At 44.9% G+C, this 20,683-nt stretch overlaps 1 protein-coding gene across 1 annotated transcript in view; it reads right to left on the minus strand.

Moving 5' to 3' along the window:
- fam50a (family with sequence similarity 50 member A) overlaps positions 1-9,619 on the minus strand; it is a 50,668-nt gene extending 41,049 nt beyond the window's left edge. The window contains exons 1-4 of the mRNA XM_060937316.1: positions 9,350-9,619; positions 2,941-3,025; positions 1,990-2,089; positions 1,744-1,868 (exon numbers count right to left, since the gene is read on the minus strand). Of these exons, the coding sequence (XP_060793299.1) occupies positions 1,744-1,868; positions 1,990-2,089; positions 2,941-3,025; positions 9,350-9,460 (421 nt within the window). The 5' untranslated portion in view covers positions 9,461-9,619. The remainder of the gene's footprint in view (positions 1-1,743; positions 1,869-1,989; positions 2,090-2,940; positions 3,026-9,349) is intronic.
- Between the last annotated feature and the right edge of the window lie 11,064 nt (positions 9,620-20,683).

A 20,683-nucleotide genomic window follows, 5' to 3' on the forward strand; every position in this document is an offset into this window, starting at 1 on the left:
ATCCAGCCAGAGCAGGTCATGATATATTTTACCATATTAACATGCCATTGTTGTGTGTTATGCCTGATGTAAAGACTCTCGTCTCTGCGAGCCTACCACACAGATTTAATACTTGTGTCATTTTTAGGGCATACCTAACAACGCGTTTTCTTTCTCTCTCTCTTCCCACCCCTCCCCAATCTGTCCCTCTGAGTTACATGTTGATCCTGGGATTGAGATGCTGGCCTCTTCTGCCCCTCGGACCTGCTTGATCCATCCTGGTGCCCTGTGTCTGGTCGGAGTTTTATCGCACCGCTCCTGTGAAGGACGGCCCCATGAGGACAGTTGAGGGTTATACCTGTTAAAACTGTTAATATTATAGTCAGGCTGTCTGTTGTTGCCCAAATGAGGATGGGTTCCCTTTTGAGTCTGGTTCCTCTCGAGGTTTCTTCCTCATGTCGTCTGAGGGAGTTTTTCCTTGCCACCGTCGCCACAGGCTTGCTCATTGGGGATAGATTAGGGATAAAATTAGCTCATGTTTTAAGTCGTTCAAATTCTGTAAAGCTGCTTTGCGACAATGTTTATTGTTAAAAGCGCTATACAAATAAACTTAATTTGATTTTACACTGTTTTAGGCAGTGAATAACATGCAAAATTATGCTATTTTTGCTGTTAATGCTGGAGACATGACTCAGTTTGCCACCATATTGCCCAAAACACAATGTTTTACTACGCTGGGTGTGTTCAAAACAGGGAAACTGCTGCCTCAGGACAATGTCCAGCAACAAGGCATTAAGGACTGTTAGAAACTTAAACTCTCAATCTGCCTTCTGAGGTGGGGTTTACATTAGACCATATCAGCGGATCATCAGATTAACGTTTTTAAAACGATTAACATGCACACAGCAACACCAATACACGATTCGCCTGCACACAGCAACGCCAATACACGGATACGCTCGGCTCCGCAAGCATCCTGCGCTCCAAATCACTCTGCCCTGAACAGCGAGTGCCCTCTGGAGGGTGCGCACTCCGGCCCTGCGCAGCTCACAGAGCGCGCGAGTGAAGTGCACGAGCAGTAACTCGGGACTGAGCCGCTGTGTGTGTGCTCTCAGTGCATATCGGGTATGCGCGTCACTTACCACTTGCAAGTGGAAGGATGGCAAGCCTAAAGACAATCATAACTACACAATGGGCAGTATTTGCATCAGTATTTTCATACTTTTATACTCTTTAATGAAAGGTGATACAAGGCGGAAGTCCGCGCCGTTTTTCAGCAGTCGCATCACATGACCAACACCAGCGAATCAGGAAGGTGGATGTCACAGTGACGTTGTCCAATGACGACGCCAGCTAGAGCTCAGCACAGCGTATCCGCGTATTCTCAATGTTTACACAGCACCGGACCAGACACGATCTGGATTGAATACGTGGACGCTGGCGGATTCCCGTTTCCCGGCGTTTTAATGTAAACGGACAGTGCATCCGCGAAGAAAACGAGACAGATACGGTTTAATGTAAACTTGGCCTGAGACACCTGTCCATTACCGCAGCGAGGCAACAATCTTCTGTTTTGAAAGCAGCCAATGGGGTCAATTAGAAAGCGCCATGAGGTCAGTTAGGCCCATCTCACAGAACAGCAGGAGAGCTATATCCGTGATCACATTCTGGGTCTCTGTGACCTACAGCTGATGAATAGAAATGAACAGAATAATAAAAACCTGAACAATGTGTGGACCCCCCCAAAAAATTGGAATAACTTACAGTCTTCATCCTCTCCATTATCTTCCTCATCTTCCTCTTCTCCATCATTTGGACTGAAAGACAAGCTAGCAATTTTTCTCTTCTGTTCCTCTTTTCTCTTTTTCTCTTTCTGCTTCTCCAATTTTCTAAAACAAAAACAAACAAAAAAGATTAAAATTCAAATTAGGACTTAAATTAAAAGCAAATTCAATAAATTCAGCTGGGGTGTCTGCAATGATTATAAATAAATAGCAGTAAATGGCTCACAGCTGTAACTCTTTAGACTGCTCCTTCTTGGCCAGCTGCTTTTCTCGCTCTTTTACAAGGGCTTCTTGTTTTGCTTTCATGTCATTCAAAGTCACCAGACCTGCAGAAGGAATCAGCAAACTCAAGAGAATCTTAAGCGGCACTTCTGTACTTCACAGTTTTCTGTTTGAATGTACTGTAACTTCTGTGCGAGGACAGCAGTATAGAGCTACAGCTGATACACCATCTTGCGTTTAACGGGCAAAATGTGGGAACTACTGTGGCATTTTCATGGACTTGTACTATCCCTCATTTATTCCATGTGCCATGTTTTTGTACTGACAATGTAGAATTCATAAAATAAATCTATGCTGTACTGAAAACATGGTGCATAAGGCTTTTGCACAGTACTGTATATATAAAAGAGAAATAAAACCAGGTGTCACACTGCTCGTGCAAATCTCTGATATCAAGGCATGTCTCAAACAACTGCCTAACAAAAAAGGTGCCTTCATAAATAAGAGCCAGTAACAAATTACATAGCCATTCATAGCACCATAACCTAAAGGACAAAGTATATTATGAACACCGAGAAAAACATAGTTAAGCAGGTTATTAGTTTAACTGGTGTCCCTGATTTATACATCTCTCGTATATACATTTCATACATACAACTTTCAACACAGACAATTTCACATATCGGGAATAAATCCTGCAAAAATCAATTTATCAACTTTTTAATGTTTCTTCTGATTTAAAACATGGGAGAAAACATTTTCATTAGAGTATTTTTGTTCATTAAAAATATTATAAGACAAGACCCTTAAGCTTAAGTATTCAGACTTTCCGCCACATTTAAAAAATAGTCTGAATTGCTGAGTCTAAATACTTTTCTGCAAATCTTTTTAACGCTAAAAATAAACATCAACAATTACTTAAAATGGATTATTTAACGCTCCGAAGCTTGCTTACCCACAGTGCTGGACTTCAGCTCTTGTTCAACAGCATCATAATGAGCAGAGAACTTTTTATCAATGTTGGATTTCACAATGTTGTCCTGAAAGGCAAAAATATTTACTTATATAGACACACATACACAGGTAGTCGTCGACTTATGACCTATGCGACTTACGACCGATCGACTTTATGACCGTCTGGTTATGACTGGCAAGTGTTTCCCAGCTGAGCTAGCTGAAGGCCAATTTATGCTGACAACGCAGTCTTCGCAGACGGTGTCGCAGATAGCGTCTGCGTAGCCCCCCCACCTTCACAGACGCTCTGCGTGCACCTCCCAAAAATTGTGACCACCGCAGAAGCCTCGCAGACAAGAGGGCTCTGATTGGTCCACTCTACATCTGCTGTACATGCACTTCCGCTTCCCTACTTTCCCGGTTTGGTTTGTTTTCACGACCGGCATTTTTAAAAACACGAGCGAAGATGGAGCAGCACGAAGAGCGGTTGATCGAGGAAGTGAGGAAGTACGTACATCTATACGACTCCAGTTCTAGTCATTATAAGTAACCGGAGGATAAACACTCCACTAACCACACCCACCAACTACTCCTAGCGATTTCGCGACTTTGTGCCCCCTTGCGTTGTAGCAGTGAATAACATCGCGCACGCCTATTACTCCCCGCTCAACGATAAATTACAACTGTCTGCGAAAAGCTATCTGCGAAAGCCTTGTCGCAAAAGCATGCAGAGGCCTTGAGTGTACGACAGTTTCCGCCCCAGCTCCCGGCAGCGCCCAGCATCCAGCCAGCGTTGCCAGATACTGCTGACGGTTTCCAGCCCAAAATATGTTCAAAACCCGCCAAAATGCACTTAAAACCGCCCAATCTGGCAACACTGCATCCAGCCTCTTCTATTGTGTGCGCAGTGTTTTGCTGGACAAACAACGAGCGAGCTACAGCGCGCATACGGCTTAACCAGATCTTGTGCTATAACGTGCACAGCTGGTAATCAAAGTAACTTTCACTTTTCTGTTACACTGTTGTGTCCAATGTCCAAAATGAAGTTAGTTTTCAACTGTTCAGCTAAAAAAATGTAATTAAAACGATTGTGTTGTTGAAATGATGTGTTTGCAATTTATTTATAATCAAAAACGGATACAGGTGGATGAAAGAGTGATAGTGTGATAAAGTACTATACTAGTACTATGGAGTGATAAGAAGTCCTAGTGAATGCTTGATAAGTAAACAATAATAAATAATTAGGTGTATTTTTCGGCGCGCGCTATGGCTCAAAATAATATACCGGCAAGAAATAAAAGTTACTTTCACCCCTGAGTATGCAGTGTTTGACTTAAACCAAATAATGAGCCAAGGTAATGAAATAAGAAAATGTTGATAAAATAAGACTAAGATGATTACAATATCATTACACATCACAATATACTTACGTTCATTTAACATAGGCCGACTTACGACCAGATCGGTTTACGACCGGTCAGTCGTAACCAAACGCAGTCGTAAGTCGACGACTACCTGTGTGTGCGTGATATATATCTCACACACATACATTAGTATGCATGCCGGTATATATGTACACACAGAATATTACACAATGGTACGAAAATATGAAGTTTATCTTCTGATGGTGAAGGTTGATATTCACGAATGAATGAAGTGAACAAGTGAAAATATTTTCAACACAAGAAGATAAACTTCAAATTTTCATGCAACCATGTAATATCCTCTCATACATGTACACATTTTTTTATATATTTCTATCCACAGTCACTGGATATGAGCAATTGTGCACTCTGATTGGCTACTCTACTACTGGGATACCAGCTCATATAGCATGAGTAGAGAAAAACAAAATGGCAGAGCGTGTTGCTGAACCACCAAGGTGCAAAGCCCTACTGTTTTCAGCATGTTTTTTCTTCGTGGAAGAACTCATTTCTGAGGCACTTGCAATGCTCGAAAACTCTCAAATTTTGGCACACTGATCAAATGTGTGCAAAATCAAGTTACACAAAGTTGAGCTCTATCGCAACCCCCGAGAACAAGCTATGGTTGAGATGAAGTTGCTCGGATCAGCATGAGATTTGGCATGATCGATACTTGTGTGATACAGGACAAAGCTCACTTGGTTTGTATTTGACTCTGCCCAACAGGACAATCAGCCAAGTTGGATGGAATGTGAGATTCTGAAATTTTCCCACGCTGTTTTGAGGGGCTTACAATGGCTAAAAACTCAAATTTGCACATACATTTGTCCTATGATACAATTTGAGGTGATACGGTAAATTAGTCTTGGTGGGCTTCGTTAGCTCCATAGTGCCACCTAGTTCAAAAATACAGATTTGACACCTTGCACATACTCAAACTCATGAAATTTGGTCCACAAGGTAGTCATATGCACCGAAACGGTGTCCAGGGGACTCCATAGCACCCCCATATGTCATGGAGGACTCCTCCCCAGTATATGGCTTCACCTATCCGTGTCAAATTTGGTAGGTGTGTGTGTGCAGTGCACCTAGACGAACAAAAGTGCCTGTACATTGCATCAGCCAATACTCAACAGGAAGTGAGATTTTTGGTTTTGTGCATTTTGACTCATGTTACATTTTAACGAACAACTCCTAGACAGTTTGTTCGATCCATGCCATATTTGGTATACGTCATGTCAAGATGTTGCTGATGTTAAATTGTGAAGGGATTTGCAAGATGTTGAAATGGCAAACCAATAAATTTGTATGTTACGCCACACAAACAGGACGTGAATCATAAATTCACCATGCATTGCCTGATACGGCTCAAAACTTCACAGGTTATAGGATATCATGGTTCTGAAGATATCCACATGCCCAAGAGACACCCTTTGGTATAGCGCCACCCGTGTCAAAATTGGTAGGTGTGTGGGTTGCCCCAAGGTGAACAAAACTGAAATGCATATTGTTTTAGTCAATTGACTTGCGACAGGATTTGCGATATCTTGTATGATGCTGAAAAGATGAACCAATAAATTTGTTTGTTTCGCCATGCAAACAGGAAGTGTTATAAATTCACCATGCATTGCCTGATTCAGCAAATACTTCACAGGTCATCAGGGTTCTAATCATAGACATATAAACATAGACGCCGCCTTCTACGTAGAATCATACGTCATCCTCGCCGCCATATTGGATGTGGCAAAGTGGAGATTCTTCAGCCGTCTCTGGTATAGCGTCTAGACAGTAGCCGAGAATAAAGATGCCTGATTCATGTGCTGCGTTTAATTGTACCAACAGGTTTACCGTCCAAACGAGATCACATGGGATTACCTTTCACAGGTGAGACTGGAAAAATACTTTTCATTGTATTTGGTCATTATAACGTAATTTTACGAACAGATTTTTCTGACTGTGGCTAATATGAAGTCTCGCGCATAATAGCCGCTCGGTGAAACCTGTCTCCAAACAACGAAGTATTTCCTTTGTAACTATGCTGATTGTTGTTAGTTGCTTAGCTAACTTTTCACATACTATGTAGGTTTCCCAAAAATAAAAACATGAAAAAGCAGTGGGAGACAGCTGTGCGACGGGAAGGGTTTTCTGCTACTCCGTCATCCATGCTCTGCAGTGAACACTTCAGAACGGAGGATTTTGACAGAACAGGTCAGACAGTCAGGATCAGAGAGGGAGCTGTTCCTTCAGTCTTCAGTTTCCCAGCTCATCTCCACCGGGTAGGTGTATAGTTATAAGCAGTGAGAATTAGATAATACAGTGCCACACTATGATGAACGTTTTTGAACGCATGATGAATGTTTTTAACCTTTCTGAATGTGAAGGAATCAGTGATGTATTTTGTTTTGGTATGACGTTAGAACCTGGCCGAACTCAGTTTGGCGCTCATTTCTATTGGTGGGACATGGCGATTCATTTCCGCCAGTTCGTTCATGTCGGTCAGTTCAGCAAAGAAATTCGTTCGTTCAGTTCGTTCACGCGTTCATTTTGATGACGTCACACCAAAGCGGCACAACAATGGCTGTCGTCCGAAGTTTAGTTCATCTTGAGTGAACGAGAGGCGGCAGAGGTGCCATCCACAATAGATTTTCATACATTACAATGTGCTTGAGAAAAAGATGGAAGAAAAACATTATCCTAGCATTATCTGAAAAAGACTACATAAACAAAGCTCTGAAAGTTAATTAAACGTAGATGAGAATAAAGCTGTTTTTATATTTATTATATTTATTTTAGTAGAGCCATGGTCTGCCGGCTATGCAGTTGTTCTCTCAAACCCATGAAGCAAAAAAAAAAAAAAAAAATTGCTTATTTAACAGCAACACTCATTACAGAGAATAAACAACTTTACAAGTCATCGTATTCAGCGAACAGTAGCCTGCGATGTCTCTCTGCTGCATTCATGATCATTCATTGTTTGGCCTGGTCATGGACATGGAAACGGTTGTTATGCACGAACATTCGATTGACGTCACGTCTAGCGAGACCTTTTCCAGCTGTTCGAGCAAGAGACCTCCTTTATTGCAGACTGTTTCATGCAGTTGTTCAAACCCATTAACACACACCCATTTTGCTCATATTCAACAGCAACGCTCATTACAAAGAACAAACCACTTTATTACAAATTGCATTAACATTAAAAAAACGAACACAGTATGCCGCGATCTCCAGAGCCACGTTCTTCATTGTTTATCACAGTCATGGAAACCGTTGCTATGCGCCCAGCCCAGCATGGCAGCAGGCAGGCTGGCTGCTGGCTGTTCATTCGTTCGCGAACTGCTGAGCTCGTTCGCTGTGAACTGAAATGTATTGCTGAGTGAGAGCTCTAAATTGTAAACTAAAGACCTGGCATGTGTCAACGCTCTGATAATAGGGCTCAGATAGCCCTTAAAGAAGTAAAGTGGCGCTGCTCTGCACAGATCAAAATGCAAGTTGGACGCCCTTCTGCTACTGAACAGATCCTGCTGATTCGCCAACGACCAAGATTCAGCGACCGCCCTGCTGCCAGCGAGCAGAGACTGCTGATTCGCGAACGACCGAGAACGAGAGGCAGCGCGAACTAGTTCTAGTCGTTCACTTCGAAGACTCGTTCAAAAAGAACGGTTCGTTCGTGAACGACACACCACTAGCTCATTCAGCTCACTTTATTCAACAAGAGTAGGTCTGTGTGGTGACTCAATAAATAAAACAGTAAATTTTTATTTTCATTCACTATTTCCAGTTTTTCCACGATTTCCATCATTTATCATATTCAGTCTTGTAGGTTGGTTATTTTGGCCTCAGGTTTTGGTAGCTTGCTACGGTATGCTGACTGATTAGCTTACCTGAGCTATCTACCGCGTATCTGTCGCTAGTTTGCAGTGTACAGGGTATTTCGCACACTATTTATAACCATCACATTAAAATTTATACATGTTGTTTTGATGCCTGTTTGTTTCCCAAATATATACGTGTGTGTCTTAATGGGTGAATAAAAGGCATCGAGTTAAATATTATTGTAGAAAGGGGCTTTATGAAGTTCAGTCCATTTACTTGCATTGGTTTACGGCAGGGGTGTCAAACCTGATCCATAAAGGGCCGTGTGGCTGCAGGTTTTCATTCCAGCCATGCAGCAGCACCCTGATTTGGCTTATTCAATCAACTGACACACCCACCCTTTAATCAAGGGTGGGTGTGGCTGCAAGTATTTGACTGTGTGAAGACAGTTCAGTTGATTGAATGAGCCAAGTCAGGTGTGCTGCTGCATGGCTGGAATGAAAACCTGCAGCCACAAGGCCCTTTATGGATCAGGTTTGACACCCCTGGTTTACGGGGAAGATTTGCCACATCCAATATGGTGGACACTCTGACGTATCCCAGCAACGAGCCACCAGCTCAATGCGGCGTCTATGTTTATATGTCTATGGTTCTAATGATATCCCCATGCCCAAAGTGAGCCTCTCATTTGGACCTGGACAGTAATGACTCCATTGCCGAAAAACTCCGACTCATGAAATTTGGTACTCGCATCATTCCTGGCCACTGCGACTCAGGGATAGAGGCTTGGCCTCGAGGGTGAGAGCCCTTCACCGCTACTAGTGGCTATATTAATTATTTGGGGTTTTTTTTATTAATTAAATTATTTAAAAAATTTTTTTTTTTGGGGGGGGGGGGGGAGAACTGGCTTTAAAAATAAACTCGACACCGTTCTGTAATAATGTCGTTTTAAAGTCTTTCCACTGAGCTGACCGGGTTCAGAGCAAATGTCGTGATGCTGTACTGTTTCTCAGTCCCGTCCTACACACTGAACACAAGTGGAGTTTTACAACAATATACTGCTTTAAAAATTATTTTTTTTTAACAGAGAATTGAACAGCTCTACGTGCTTTAATCTTACAGAGGATTAAAACCTGATAAATTAGAGTGATGTGTTAAAAGCATCTCACTCGCCTCAGCTATTTTCTGTTTTAACTGCTCCAGTTGCTCTCGCTCTCTCTCGCGTTTCTTCATCAGCTGCATGGCTCTCCCCGCTTCACTAGCCGCTCCTTTATACTGGGCCATGATCACTTTACAGTGACTGGAGAGTTTTAACTAGAAATTATGAACTACCAAATTCCGTCAAATAATAATTTCGACAAACAACCTCAGAAGATCTAGACCTCCTTCTCTTCTTCTTCCTCCTCCTCCTCCTGAGTTTCTTCTTCTCTGGCGTTTTATGGCAGCTGGCATCCAGTTTGTTGCATTGCTGCCACCTACAGTGTCATTCCATTATTACATTCTCTGAAGGAGTCTTCTTCTTCTGTCGATTTATTGGCGGTTAACAATCGATGTGTATTACCGCCATCTACCGGGCTGAGGTGTGATCTCAGGGATATTAATCGTTGCAAATGCTTGCATGAGAAAAAAAAAAAATCAAAACTGAGCCTGTAGTCAGACCTTGAGCAGGTCACGTCCTGATAGAATGTTCAAAAAGATATCAATATTATGTCTCGAGCAATGTGTCATCACAACAATACAGTACACAGTGAGACACAAGGTCACAGAAGAATTCTAGCCTTCTCGCTGAAATAGTATTTCATATATATATATATATATATATATATATATATATATATATATATATATATATATAAGCTAAATTCTATTTGCTAGTTGAGTGTCCTTTAAATACTGTGTTAGAGCTGTTACTGCTGATTGTGTGAATGACTGACTTAATAAGTTGTCTATACAGTGCTGCTTGAAAGTTTGTGAACCCTTTAGAATTTTCTATATTTCTGCATAAATATGACCTAAAACATCATCAGATTTTCACACAAGTCCTAAAAGTAGATAAAGAGAACCCAGTTAAACAAATGAGACAAAAATATTATCTTGGTCATTGATTTATTGAGGAAAATGATCCAATATCACATATCTGTGAGTGGCAAAAGTATGTGAACCTCTAGGATTAGCAGTTAATTTGAAGGTAAAATTAGAGTCAGGTGTTTTCAATCAATGGGATGACAATCAGGTATGAGTGGGCACCCTGTTTTGTTTAAAGAACAGGGATCTATCAAAGTCTGATCTTCACAACACATGTTTGTGGAAGTGCATCATGGCACGAACAAAGGAGGTTTCTGAGGACCTCAGAAAAAGCGTTTTTGATGCTCATCAGGCTGGAAAAGGTTACAAAGCCATCTCTAAAGAGTTTGGACTCCACCAATCCACAGTCAGACAGATTGTGTACAAATAGAGGAAATTCAAGACCATTGTTACCCTCCCCAGGAGTGGTCAACCAACAAAGATCACTCCAAGAGCAACGTGTGTGATAGTCGGCGAGGCCACAAAGGACCCCAGGATAACTTCTAAGCAACTGAAGGCCTCTCTCACATTGGCTACTGTTAATGTTCATGAGTCCACCATCAGGAGAACACTGAACAACAATAGTGTGCATGGCAGGGTTGCAAGAAGAAAGCCACTGGTCTCCAAAAAGAACATTGCTGCTCATCTGCAGTTTGTTAAAGATCACATGGGCAAGCCAGAAGGCTACTGGGAAAAATGTTTTGTGGATGGATGAGACCAAAATAGAACTTTTTGGTTCAAATGAGAAGTGTTATGTTTGGAGAAAGGAAACCACTGCATTCCAGCATAAGAACCTTATCCCATCTGTGAACCATGGTGGTGGTAGTATCATGGTTTGGGCCTGTTTTGCTGCATCTGAGTCAGGACGGCTTGCCATCATTGATGGAACAATGAATTCTGAATTATACCAGCGAATTCTAAAGGAAAATGTCAGGACATCTGTCCATGAACTGAATCTCAAGAGAAGGTGGGTCATGCAGCAAGACAACGACCCTAAGCACACAAATCGTTCTACCAAAGAATGGTTAAAGAAGAATAAAGTTAATGTTTTGGAATGGCCAAGTCAAAGTCCTGACCTTAATCCAATCGAAATGTTGTGGAAGTACCTGAAGCGAGCAGTTCATGTGAGGAAACCCACCAACATCCCAGAGTTGAAGCTGTTCTGTACGGAGGAACGGGCTGAAATTCCTCCAAGCCGGTGTGCAGGACTGATCAACAGTTACCGGAAACGTTTAGTTGCAGTTATTGCTGCACAAGGGGGTCGTGCCAGATACTGAAAGCAAAGGTTCACATACTTTTGCCACTCACAGATATGTAATATTGGATCATTTTCCTCAGTAAATAAATGACTAAGTATAATATTTTTGTCTCATTTGTTTAACTGGGTTCTCTTTATCTACTTTTAGGACTTGTGTGAAAATCTGATGATGTTTTAGGTCATATTTATGCAGAAATATAGAAAATTCTAAAGGGTTCACAAACTTTCAAGCACCACTGTAGTTACAGATTTTCTTAATGTTCTCCCCATCTTCTCTCTTTCACTGGAATACTGTGTACAGTGTATAAGAACATGCTCAACCTTTTCTACTTCTCCACAGTGTGCACAGGCCCCAGAATGATGTTTCCCTATTGTATACAACCCACTATTTAGACTTGTGTGTCCTATCCTCAGCCTCGTCAACCAAACCTCCTCCTGTCGTTTCAGTTCACCACCCCTTCTAAACACCACCTCCTTTTGTAAATTATATAGATGCCTTCCTTTCTCCTCTGTATTCCATCTCTCCTGCCACATTTTGTTGATGTTGTCTTTAATCATTACTTTAATTTCTGCCTTGCTTAATGGGACTTCTAACTCAACCTCATTTGCCTTGATGGCCTCTTTGGCCATTTTATCCACTTTCTCATTATCCTCAACCCCCTTATGAGCTGGAACCCATGTGAACTGAATAAAAGTTTTATGTTGATTAATCTTAAATACTAGATGGCTAATTTCATCTAAGAGATCTTGTCGGCATGTAGATTTCCCACTCTGGATACTATTTAAGGAAGACATAGAATCTGAGCAAATAACTGCTTTACTAGGCTTCACCTCCTCCACCCACTGCAGGGCCAGTATAATAGCCATCATTTCTGCTGAAAAAATTGACAAGTGATCTGACGTCCTTTTCCCAATACTTATATTGTAGCTGGGGATGAATACTGCTGCTCCTATCTTACCAGTTTCATCTTTAGAAGCATGTGTATATATCTGTGTTGTGTCATCATACATTACTTTTAAATACTGCTGTACATTCTGGTTTGCCATCTCCTTAGTTTTCAAATTTACAATAGGGAATTTACAAGGGGGAATGATTGACCTTGTAACTGTTTTGCAAAGAGGAATGTCACTGATCCCCAATTGATCTGCCTGCTGATTACCATCCCACCCAAAACTGCGTACGGGTCGACCATACTCCCAGCATTCCCTTAGTACCTGTTTGATTGGGTGATTGTCCTCATGACCCTGTAGGTTTAGCCAATATGATACTGATAATTTCAGTCGCCTGAGGTCCAGTGGCATCTCCCCTACTTCCACCTGAAGTGCTGGGACTGGAGAGGTCCTGAAGGCACCACAACATATACAGAGGGCTTTGGCTTGTATCTTGTTTAGCTCTAACAAGGAAGTCTTGGCTGCTGAATTATATGCTATACATCCATAATCCAATACTGGTCGGATTAGGGCACTATAAATTCTTTTCAAGGATGTGCTTGATGCCCCCCAGTCATTCCCTGCTAAGCATTTCAGAATATTAATTCCCTTTTTACATTTGTCTATAACCTTTTGAATATGATTTTTAAAATAAAGTTTGTTATCGAACCATACACCAAGGTATCTTAAATTATCCATTTGCTTGAGTGGCTGCCCATACAACCTGAGGTCCACTGTAGGGTTAACCCTTTTTTTGAGAAACATATAACTTGTGTCTTTTCAACAGATAAATGAAACCCCCATTCATGTGACCATCTTTCAACCTCTTTTATAGCTATTTTCATTCTGTTCCTTAGACTATCAGAATTTTGGCCTCTCACCCACAGTGCTCCATCATCTGCATAAAGTGCTCTACTGATTCTGGAATCAATATTGTTAAAAACATCATTAATCATTATATTAAATAGAATTGGGCTGCAGACGCTACCCTGTGGGGTACCATTTTCTATAGCGTAGATTTTTGAATGGCTCGCTCCAACTCTTACCTCTATGGTTCTATTCCTTAAAAAAATCTCTAATCCAATTGAACATTTTGCCTTCTATTCCCATTTTATTCAATTTAAGTAAAAGACCCTCTTTCCAGAGCATATCATATGCTTTTTCAATATCAAAGAATGTTGCCAAGACTGACTCCTTATTTGCTTGAGCTTTCCTAATTTCATTTTCTAGGCAGATTATTGGATCCATAGTAGTACGGCCATTTCTAAACCCACTTTGATGTGGAGAGAAAAGACTTCTCTTTTCAATCTCGTATACTAACCTCTTAGTTATCATCCTTTCCATTAACTTACAAAGATTAGATGTTAGTGCTATAGACCTATAGCTTTTGACCTCTGCTTTATCCTTACCTGGTTTAGCTATAGGTTTAGCTACTGAATGTTTCCAGCTAGAGGGCAGCTTACCTTGCTCCCAAATTTTATTATATAACTTTAAAATCACACTGTAGCGCTTAAAGAGTGTGGGTGGAGCACAGAGGACGGCAGGACAACGCTTTAAATACAGAGAGGGCTTTTATTTCTCACTTTTCAGTATCAATCGCCCATTTCTAGTAAGCGGCGTAACACACCAACACACACACACTCTGTATTCTCGTCCCGGGTTGCGCTCCCTCTGCTCTCCCTCTGCCTCCTTAAATAGGGAGCGGTTACTGGGAAAACACACAAAACACAGGTTAATCACCGTCAGGTGTAGCGATTCTGCCACTCACCTTCCCTGGCTCCGCCCTCCTGTCACAGACCGGCGCTTGACCACGCCCCCGCTGCCACATACCCCCACCGCCCAACTCAGGCCGGGCGCCCATCCGGCCCGCAGCCGACTCCCCCCCCCCCTTGACAGGAGAGGAAGTCCGCCATGACCATCTGCGCTCCCGGCCTGTGGACCACCTTGAAGTTGAAGGGTTGGAGTGCCAGATACCAACGGGTGATCCGCGCGTTGGCATCCTTCATGCGGTGGAGCCACTGGAGGGGCGCGTGGTCCGAACAGAGGGTGAAAGGGCGCCCCAGCAGGTAGTAACGGAGGGCGAGGACCGCCCACTTGATCGCCAGGCATTCCTTCTCAATCGTGCTGTAGCGCCCCTCACGCACCGACAGCTTCCGACTGATGTACAGGATGGGGCGATCCTCCCCCTCCACCTGCTGGGACAAAACGGCCCCCAGCCCTCTGTCCGACGCATCCGTCTGTAACATAAAAGGGAGAGAGAAGTCAGGGGAGTGTAAAAGTGGCCCCCCACACAGTGCAGCCTTGACCTCAGAGAAAGCCCGCTGGCACTGGACCGGATCTGGCGCCCCCTTTTTAGTAAGGTCAGTCAGCAGGTTGGTGACGTCCGAATAATTAGGTATAAACCTACGATAGTAGCCAGCCAGCCCCAGGAACTGTCTCACCCCCTTTTTGGTCTTGGGCCTCGGGCAGGCCGCAATCGCTGCTGTCTTATTAATTTGGGGATGTACCTGCCCGTTACCCAAGTGGAAGCCCAGATACCGTACTTCCACCCGCCCAATCGCACACTTATTTGGGTTGGCAGTGAGACCCGCCCGCCTCAGCGACCTAAGGATGGCCCTCAGGTGTTGCAGGTGCCGCTGCCAGTCATTACTATAAATGATAATATCGTCTAGATACGCGGCCGCATAGGTGGCGTGGGGCCGGAGGACCCTGTCCATCAGCCGCTGAAACGTAGCGGGCGCCCCAAACAGCCCAAACGGAAGTGTGACGAATTGGTGTAAGCCGAACGGTGTGGAAAAGGTTGTTTTCTCCCGGGATAATGGAGTCAAGGGGATCTGCCAATATCCCTTCGTCAAATACAGTGTCGAGTAAAAGCGAGCCATGCCTAGTCGATCGAGCAGCTCATCAATACGAGGCATTGGGTACGCGTCGAATTTAGACACCGTGTTGACTTTTCTATAGTCCACACAGAACCGGACCGAGCCATCGGCCTTGGGAACCAAGACCACCGGGCTGCTCCAGTCACTGTGGGACTCCTCAATGATGCCCATTTCGAGCATGGCCTGAAGTTCTTCCCGAACCACCTTTTTTTTGTGTTCGGGTAGCCTATAAGGGCGGCTACGCACTACCACCCCCGAGGGCGTCTCTATGTGGTGTTCTATGAGGTCAGTGCGACCGGGCAGGGGCGAGAACACATCCAAAAACTCGGCCTGCAACTGGGCGACCTCCATGAGTTGGGTCGGGGAAAGGTGGTCTCCACAGGGGACCGGAGAGGTACGTGATGCCAATGTCCCTTTTTGAACCTCCGGCCTCAGCTCCGCCTTCTCCGGAACTACTGACACCAACGCCACGGGGACCTCCTCGTTCCAGAGTTTCAGCAGATTGAGGTGGTAGATCTGTAGTGCCCCCTCCCTGTCCGTTTGCCTTACCTCATAGTCGACGTCCCCGACTCGCCGTGTGACCTCAAAGGGTCCTTGCCACTTGGCGATTAATTTGGAGCTTGACGTGGGCAACAGGACGAGTACCTTATCTCCCGGAGTGAACTCTCTAAGGCGCGTGCCCTTGTTGTACAGGCGGGTTTGCCGTTCCTGGGCCTGCCGCAAATTCTCCTGAGTTAGGTGGGTGAGCGTGTGGAGTTTTGCGCGCAGGTCCATAACGTACTGAATTTCGTTTTTGCTCTGTGAAGGTCCCTCCTCCCAATTTTCCCGCAGTACATCTAAGATGCCGCGCGGCTTACGCCCATATAATAATTCAAATGGGGAGAACCCCGTGGAGGCTTGGGGGACCTCTCTCACTGCAAATAACAAGGGTTCGAGCCACTTATCCCAGTTACGTGCGTCCTCACTTACGAATTTTTTGATTATATTTTTGAGGGTGTGATTGAACCGTTCAACTAAACCGTCCGTTTGTGGGTGATAAACGCTGGTGCGGCTCGGCTTAATACCCAGTAGCCCATACAGTTCGCTCAGTGTTCGTGACATAAACGAGGTGCCTTGGTCAGTCAGAATCTCTTTCAGGATTCCAACCCGGGAGATGACGTGGAAGAGGGCCTCTGCAATACTGCGTGCTGAGATATTGCGAAGAGGCACCGCTTCCGGCTATCGCATTGCATAGTCCACCAGAACCAATATAAAGCGGTACCCTCGTGTTGACCGATCTAATGGCCCGACGAGATCCATCCCAATTCTTTTGAACGGGGTCTCGATTAATGGTAGGGGGCGCAAGGGCACTTTTGGAATGGCCGCTGGATTTACTAACTGGCATTCGCGGCACGCCGTACACCACTTACGGACGTCGCCGCGAATCCCCGGCCAATAGAATCGGGCCATTATCCGGGTTAGTGTCTTATCCTGCCCTAGGTGTCCAGCCATGGGATTAAAGTGAGCCACCTGGAATACCAATTCCCGGCGGCTCTTTGGAATTAATAACTGTGTGACTCGCTCTTCCATCTGAGTGTCCTGCGTCACTCGGTATAATCTATCCTTCAAAATGGAAAAATAGGGGAAGGACGGGGTGGCGTTCGGCTGGAGCGTTTGACCATCAATTACTCTCACTTGGTCAAACGCGTGTCGCAGAGTCTCGTCTCGCGATTGTTCTAGTGGGAAATCCGCGAGGGATTCCCCAACAGAAAGAGGAGGAGCCGGCGGCTCCTCGCTCTGTCGCGGAGATGACGTAGACGGCTCTGCAACCGCAGCTCCAGCCAAAGCGACACTGGGACCTCCCCCCGTTAAACGGCAGGACCCACTCTTTACTAGGCGTGTCATTAAACCCTGAAATCCCGGCCAATCAGTCCCCAAAATTAAAGAGTGGGTAAGGCGAGGATTAACCGCCGCCTTCACTATAGATTTTTCCCCTCTGAAATATATGTGGACCGACACCAAAGGGTATCTGTGAACATCCCCATGCACACACAACACCTTCACCCCCTGTGGTGCCCCCAATGCCTCGTCTTGCACCAGGCTTTGGCGGATCGAGGTCTGATTGCAACCCGAATCCACCAACACCTGATATGTAGCCCCTTGTACACTCACCGGTATGCGATACGCTCCGGCCCGATCGAGGGCAGCTTCTGGCGCGTCGGGGATCTGCACCACCACCCCCACCTCCATTGCTGCGCACTGTTGCTGCAGGTGGCCCGGTTCCCCGCAGCGCCAGCAAACCGGCCCGGGCCTTCCCTCTGCAGCTGTGTTCTGGGGCTCACTCACTTGAGGGGGGGGGAGAGACAAACACAGAAGGGTGAAACGCGAGGGCACCACGGGTGCGGCGGGCCGGCTGGGGTGGAGCCGGCCCCCGCCTCCGTGGTGGGGGAATGGGGCGAGGACGGGACACAGAAGGGGGGAGAAAGAGAGAGAGAAGAGGAGAGAAGAGATGACATTGTCGGCCGTCCTGCCGCCGGAACAGCCGCCAAATGATCCTCCGCCAGTCCTACGGCCTGATCCAGCGACGCCGGGCGGTGGCACTGGACCCACTCCGCGGTTCCGGCTGGTAAGCGGGCGATGAATTGCTCCAGCACCACCTGATCGATGATTCCCTCGGCGTCGTGATCGTCGGCCCTCAGCCACCGCCAGCAGGCATCCCGGAGCTGCTGGCCGAATGCGAACGGCCGGCCGACTTCCTCCATCCGCAGCGCGCGGAAGCTCTGGCGCTGTTGTTCGGGCATGCGCCCCACGCGCTGGAGGACGGCCCGGCGAAGGTCCGTGTAGGCCAGCCGGCGGTCGGCGGGGAGCTGTAGTGCGGCCAGCTGCGCCTCTCTCATCAGGAGGGGGAGGAGGCGCGACGCGCGCTGCTCCTTCAGCCACCCCGAGGCTTCGGCGACCTGCTCGAACAAGGTGATAAACGCCTCGGGGTCGTCCTGCGGGCCCATCTTGGTCATGGTGAGGGGAGACGGGCCCACGGCCGGGGCGCTGGTGGACCCCGCCGACGCGAGGAGATGCCGGAACACCGCACGATCTTCCTGCTGGGCCAGCACCAGGGCTTCGAAGCGGTGCTCCTGCTCCTTTCGGAGCGTGACGAGTGCCTGGTGCTGGCTCTGCTGAGCCGTGGCAAGGGCGTGGACCAAGTCCGCGAACGGGGAGGATTCCATGGGGCTGCAAGGCTGGTGCTCCACCTTTCTCCCGGGTTCCGGCACCACTGTAGCGCTTAAAGAGTGTGGGTGGAGCACAGAGGACGGCAGGACAACGCTTTAAATACAGAGAGGGCTTTTATTTCTCACTTTTCAGTATCAATCGCCCGTTTCTAGTAAGCGGCGTAACACACCAACACACACACACACACACTCTGTATTCTCGTCCCGGGTTGCGCTCCCTCTGCTCTCCCTCTGCCTCCTTAAATAGGGAGCAGTTACTAGGAAAACACACAAAACACAGGTTAATCACCGTCAGGTGTAGCGATTCTGCCACTCACCTTCCCTGGCTCCGCCCTCCTGTCACAGACCGGCGCTTGACCACGCCCCCGCTGCCACACACACTTTTAGCCACATCAGATAATTGTTCAATCATTTTGTAACAAATTCTATCTTGACCTGGAGACATATTTTTAACACCCACTAATGCTCTTTTCAGTTCAAATAATGTAAAATTATTATCAAGTGCACCCTCACTTATATCTTTCTTTCCTAATACGTTTCCATTATCTTCAATCATTTTTGTTCTCCATAATAACTCTTCATTTGTTAAGTTTTTTGAGCTATGCACTTTAACAAAGGCCCTAGCAAGCATCTCTGCTTTTTCATCATTATTTACTGCTTCACCATCACTATCTTTAATTACTGGTAAAGAGAAATCCCTTCTTATTCCTCCCATCTTTCTGATCATTCCCCATATCTCGGAGACCGTGACTTCTGATCCAATATTATTACAGAAACTCCTCCAGTAATTCCTCTTAGTTTCCCTTATTACTCTTTTAGCTTGAGACTGTGCCTTTTTATATATAATTAAATTATTGAAGGAATGATTAGATTTCACCATTCTAAATGCTTTATTTCTGGCTTTGACCACTTTTTTACATTCATCTGACCACCATGGCACCATTTTCTTTTCCCTCATCCCAGAAGACTCACCCAGAACCTCCTCTGCTGACTCATATAATATATTTGTGATTAGGGAATTTACTAATTCAACATCATCACTTAAGTTTGACATATTCTCCATAAGTTTGCCACTTGCCTTCATGCTATATAGCCCCCAGTTAGCCTCTCTCATTTTCCATCTTGGGTACCAGTTTTCTTCCAAATTAACATTCTGCTCTTGTATCTTGGTCCAAATTGGGTAATGATCACTTCCTAATGGGTTATTATTAAGAACTTCCCACTGACTGACTCCTGCTAATCGTTCTGAAAGTAAGGTAAGGTCAAGTGCTGATTCTGTTCCATGTACTAGATCAAACCTAGTGCCTGTTCCATCATTTAAACAGACTAGATTGTGGTCATCCATAAACTCCTCAACAGTACTCCCATTATCATCTGTTCTTTTGCTTCCCCATAATGTGTTATTAGCATTGAAGTCTCCACATAAAATATTTCTACAATTTCCCTCCACACAAAAACTATCTAAAAAATCTCTTCTAATCTTTTCACAAGGGTTATAGAAGTTAATTATTTTAAACTTAGTTCTACCCACCCATACTTCCACTGATATTACTTCAATTTCTTCATTTATATTTTGTGCTTTATAATTAAGTCCCTGTTGAATAAATATGGCTACTCCCCCACCTGTTCCTAGGCTTCTATCTTTGCGTACTGCTACATATCCATAGATTATAAAGTCAAGTGATGGCTTTAACCATGTTTCTTGAATACAAATGATATTAGGTTTAACCTGCTGTTCTTCAATATACTGTTTAAATTCTTGCCCAGGCGGCATGGTGGTGTAGGTGTGAATGTGAGTGTGAATGGTTGTCTGTGTCTATGTGTCAGCCCTGTGATGACCTGGCGACTTGTTCAGGGTGTACCCCGCCTTTCGCCCGTAGTCAGCTGGGATAGGCTCCAGCTTGCCTGCGACCCTGTAGAACAGGATAAAGTGGCTAGAGATAATGAGATGAGATGAGATGAGATTTTTTCCGTCTATGCACTACAGCGCATGCGTATCAACTGAGATGCTCATAATAAATAGGACTTAATAAATAAATAAATATACAATTACTCGAGTTGATCTTCCAGATCATTTTTTGACATAAGTCCTCTTAGTTTGGAAATGTTTTTTAGGTGATAAAATGCCGATTTAGTGATTGCTTTCATGTGACTGTCAAAGTTTAGCTCG

Source organism: Neoarius graeffei, chromosome 13, assembly GCF_027579695.1.
Source record: "Neoarius graeffei isolate fNeoGra1 chromosome 13, fNeoGra1.pri, whole genome shotgun sequence".
Taxonomy (NCBI): Eukaryota; Metazoa; Chordata; class Actinopteri; order Siluriformes; family Ariidae; genus Neoarius; species Neoarius graeffei.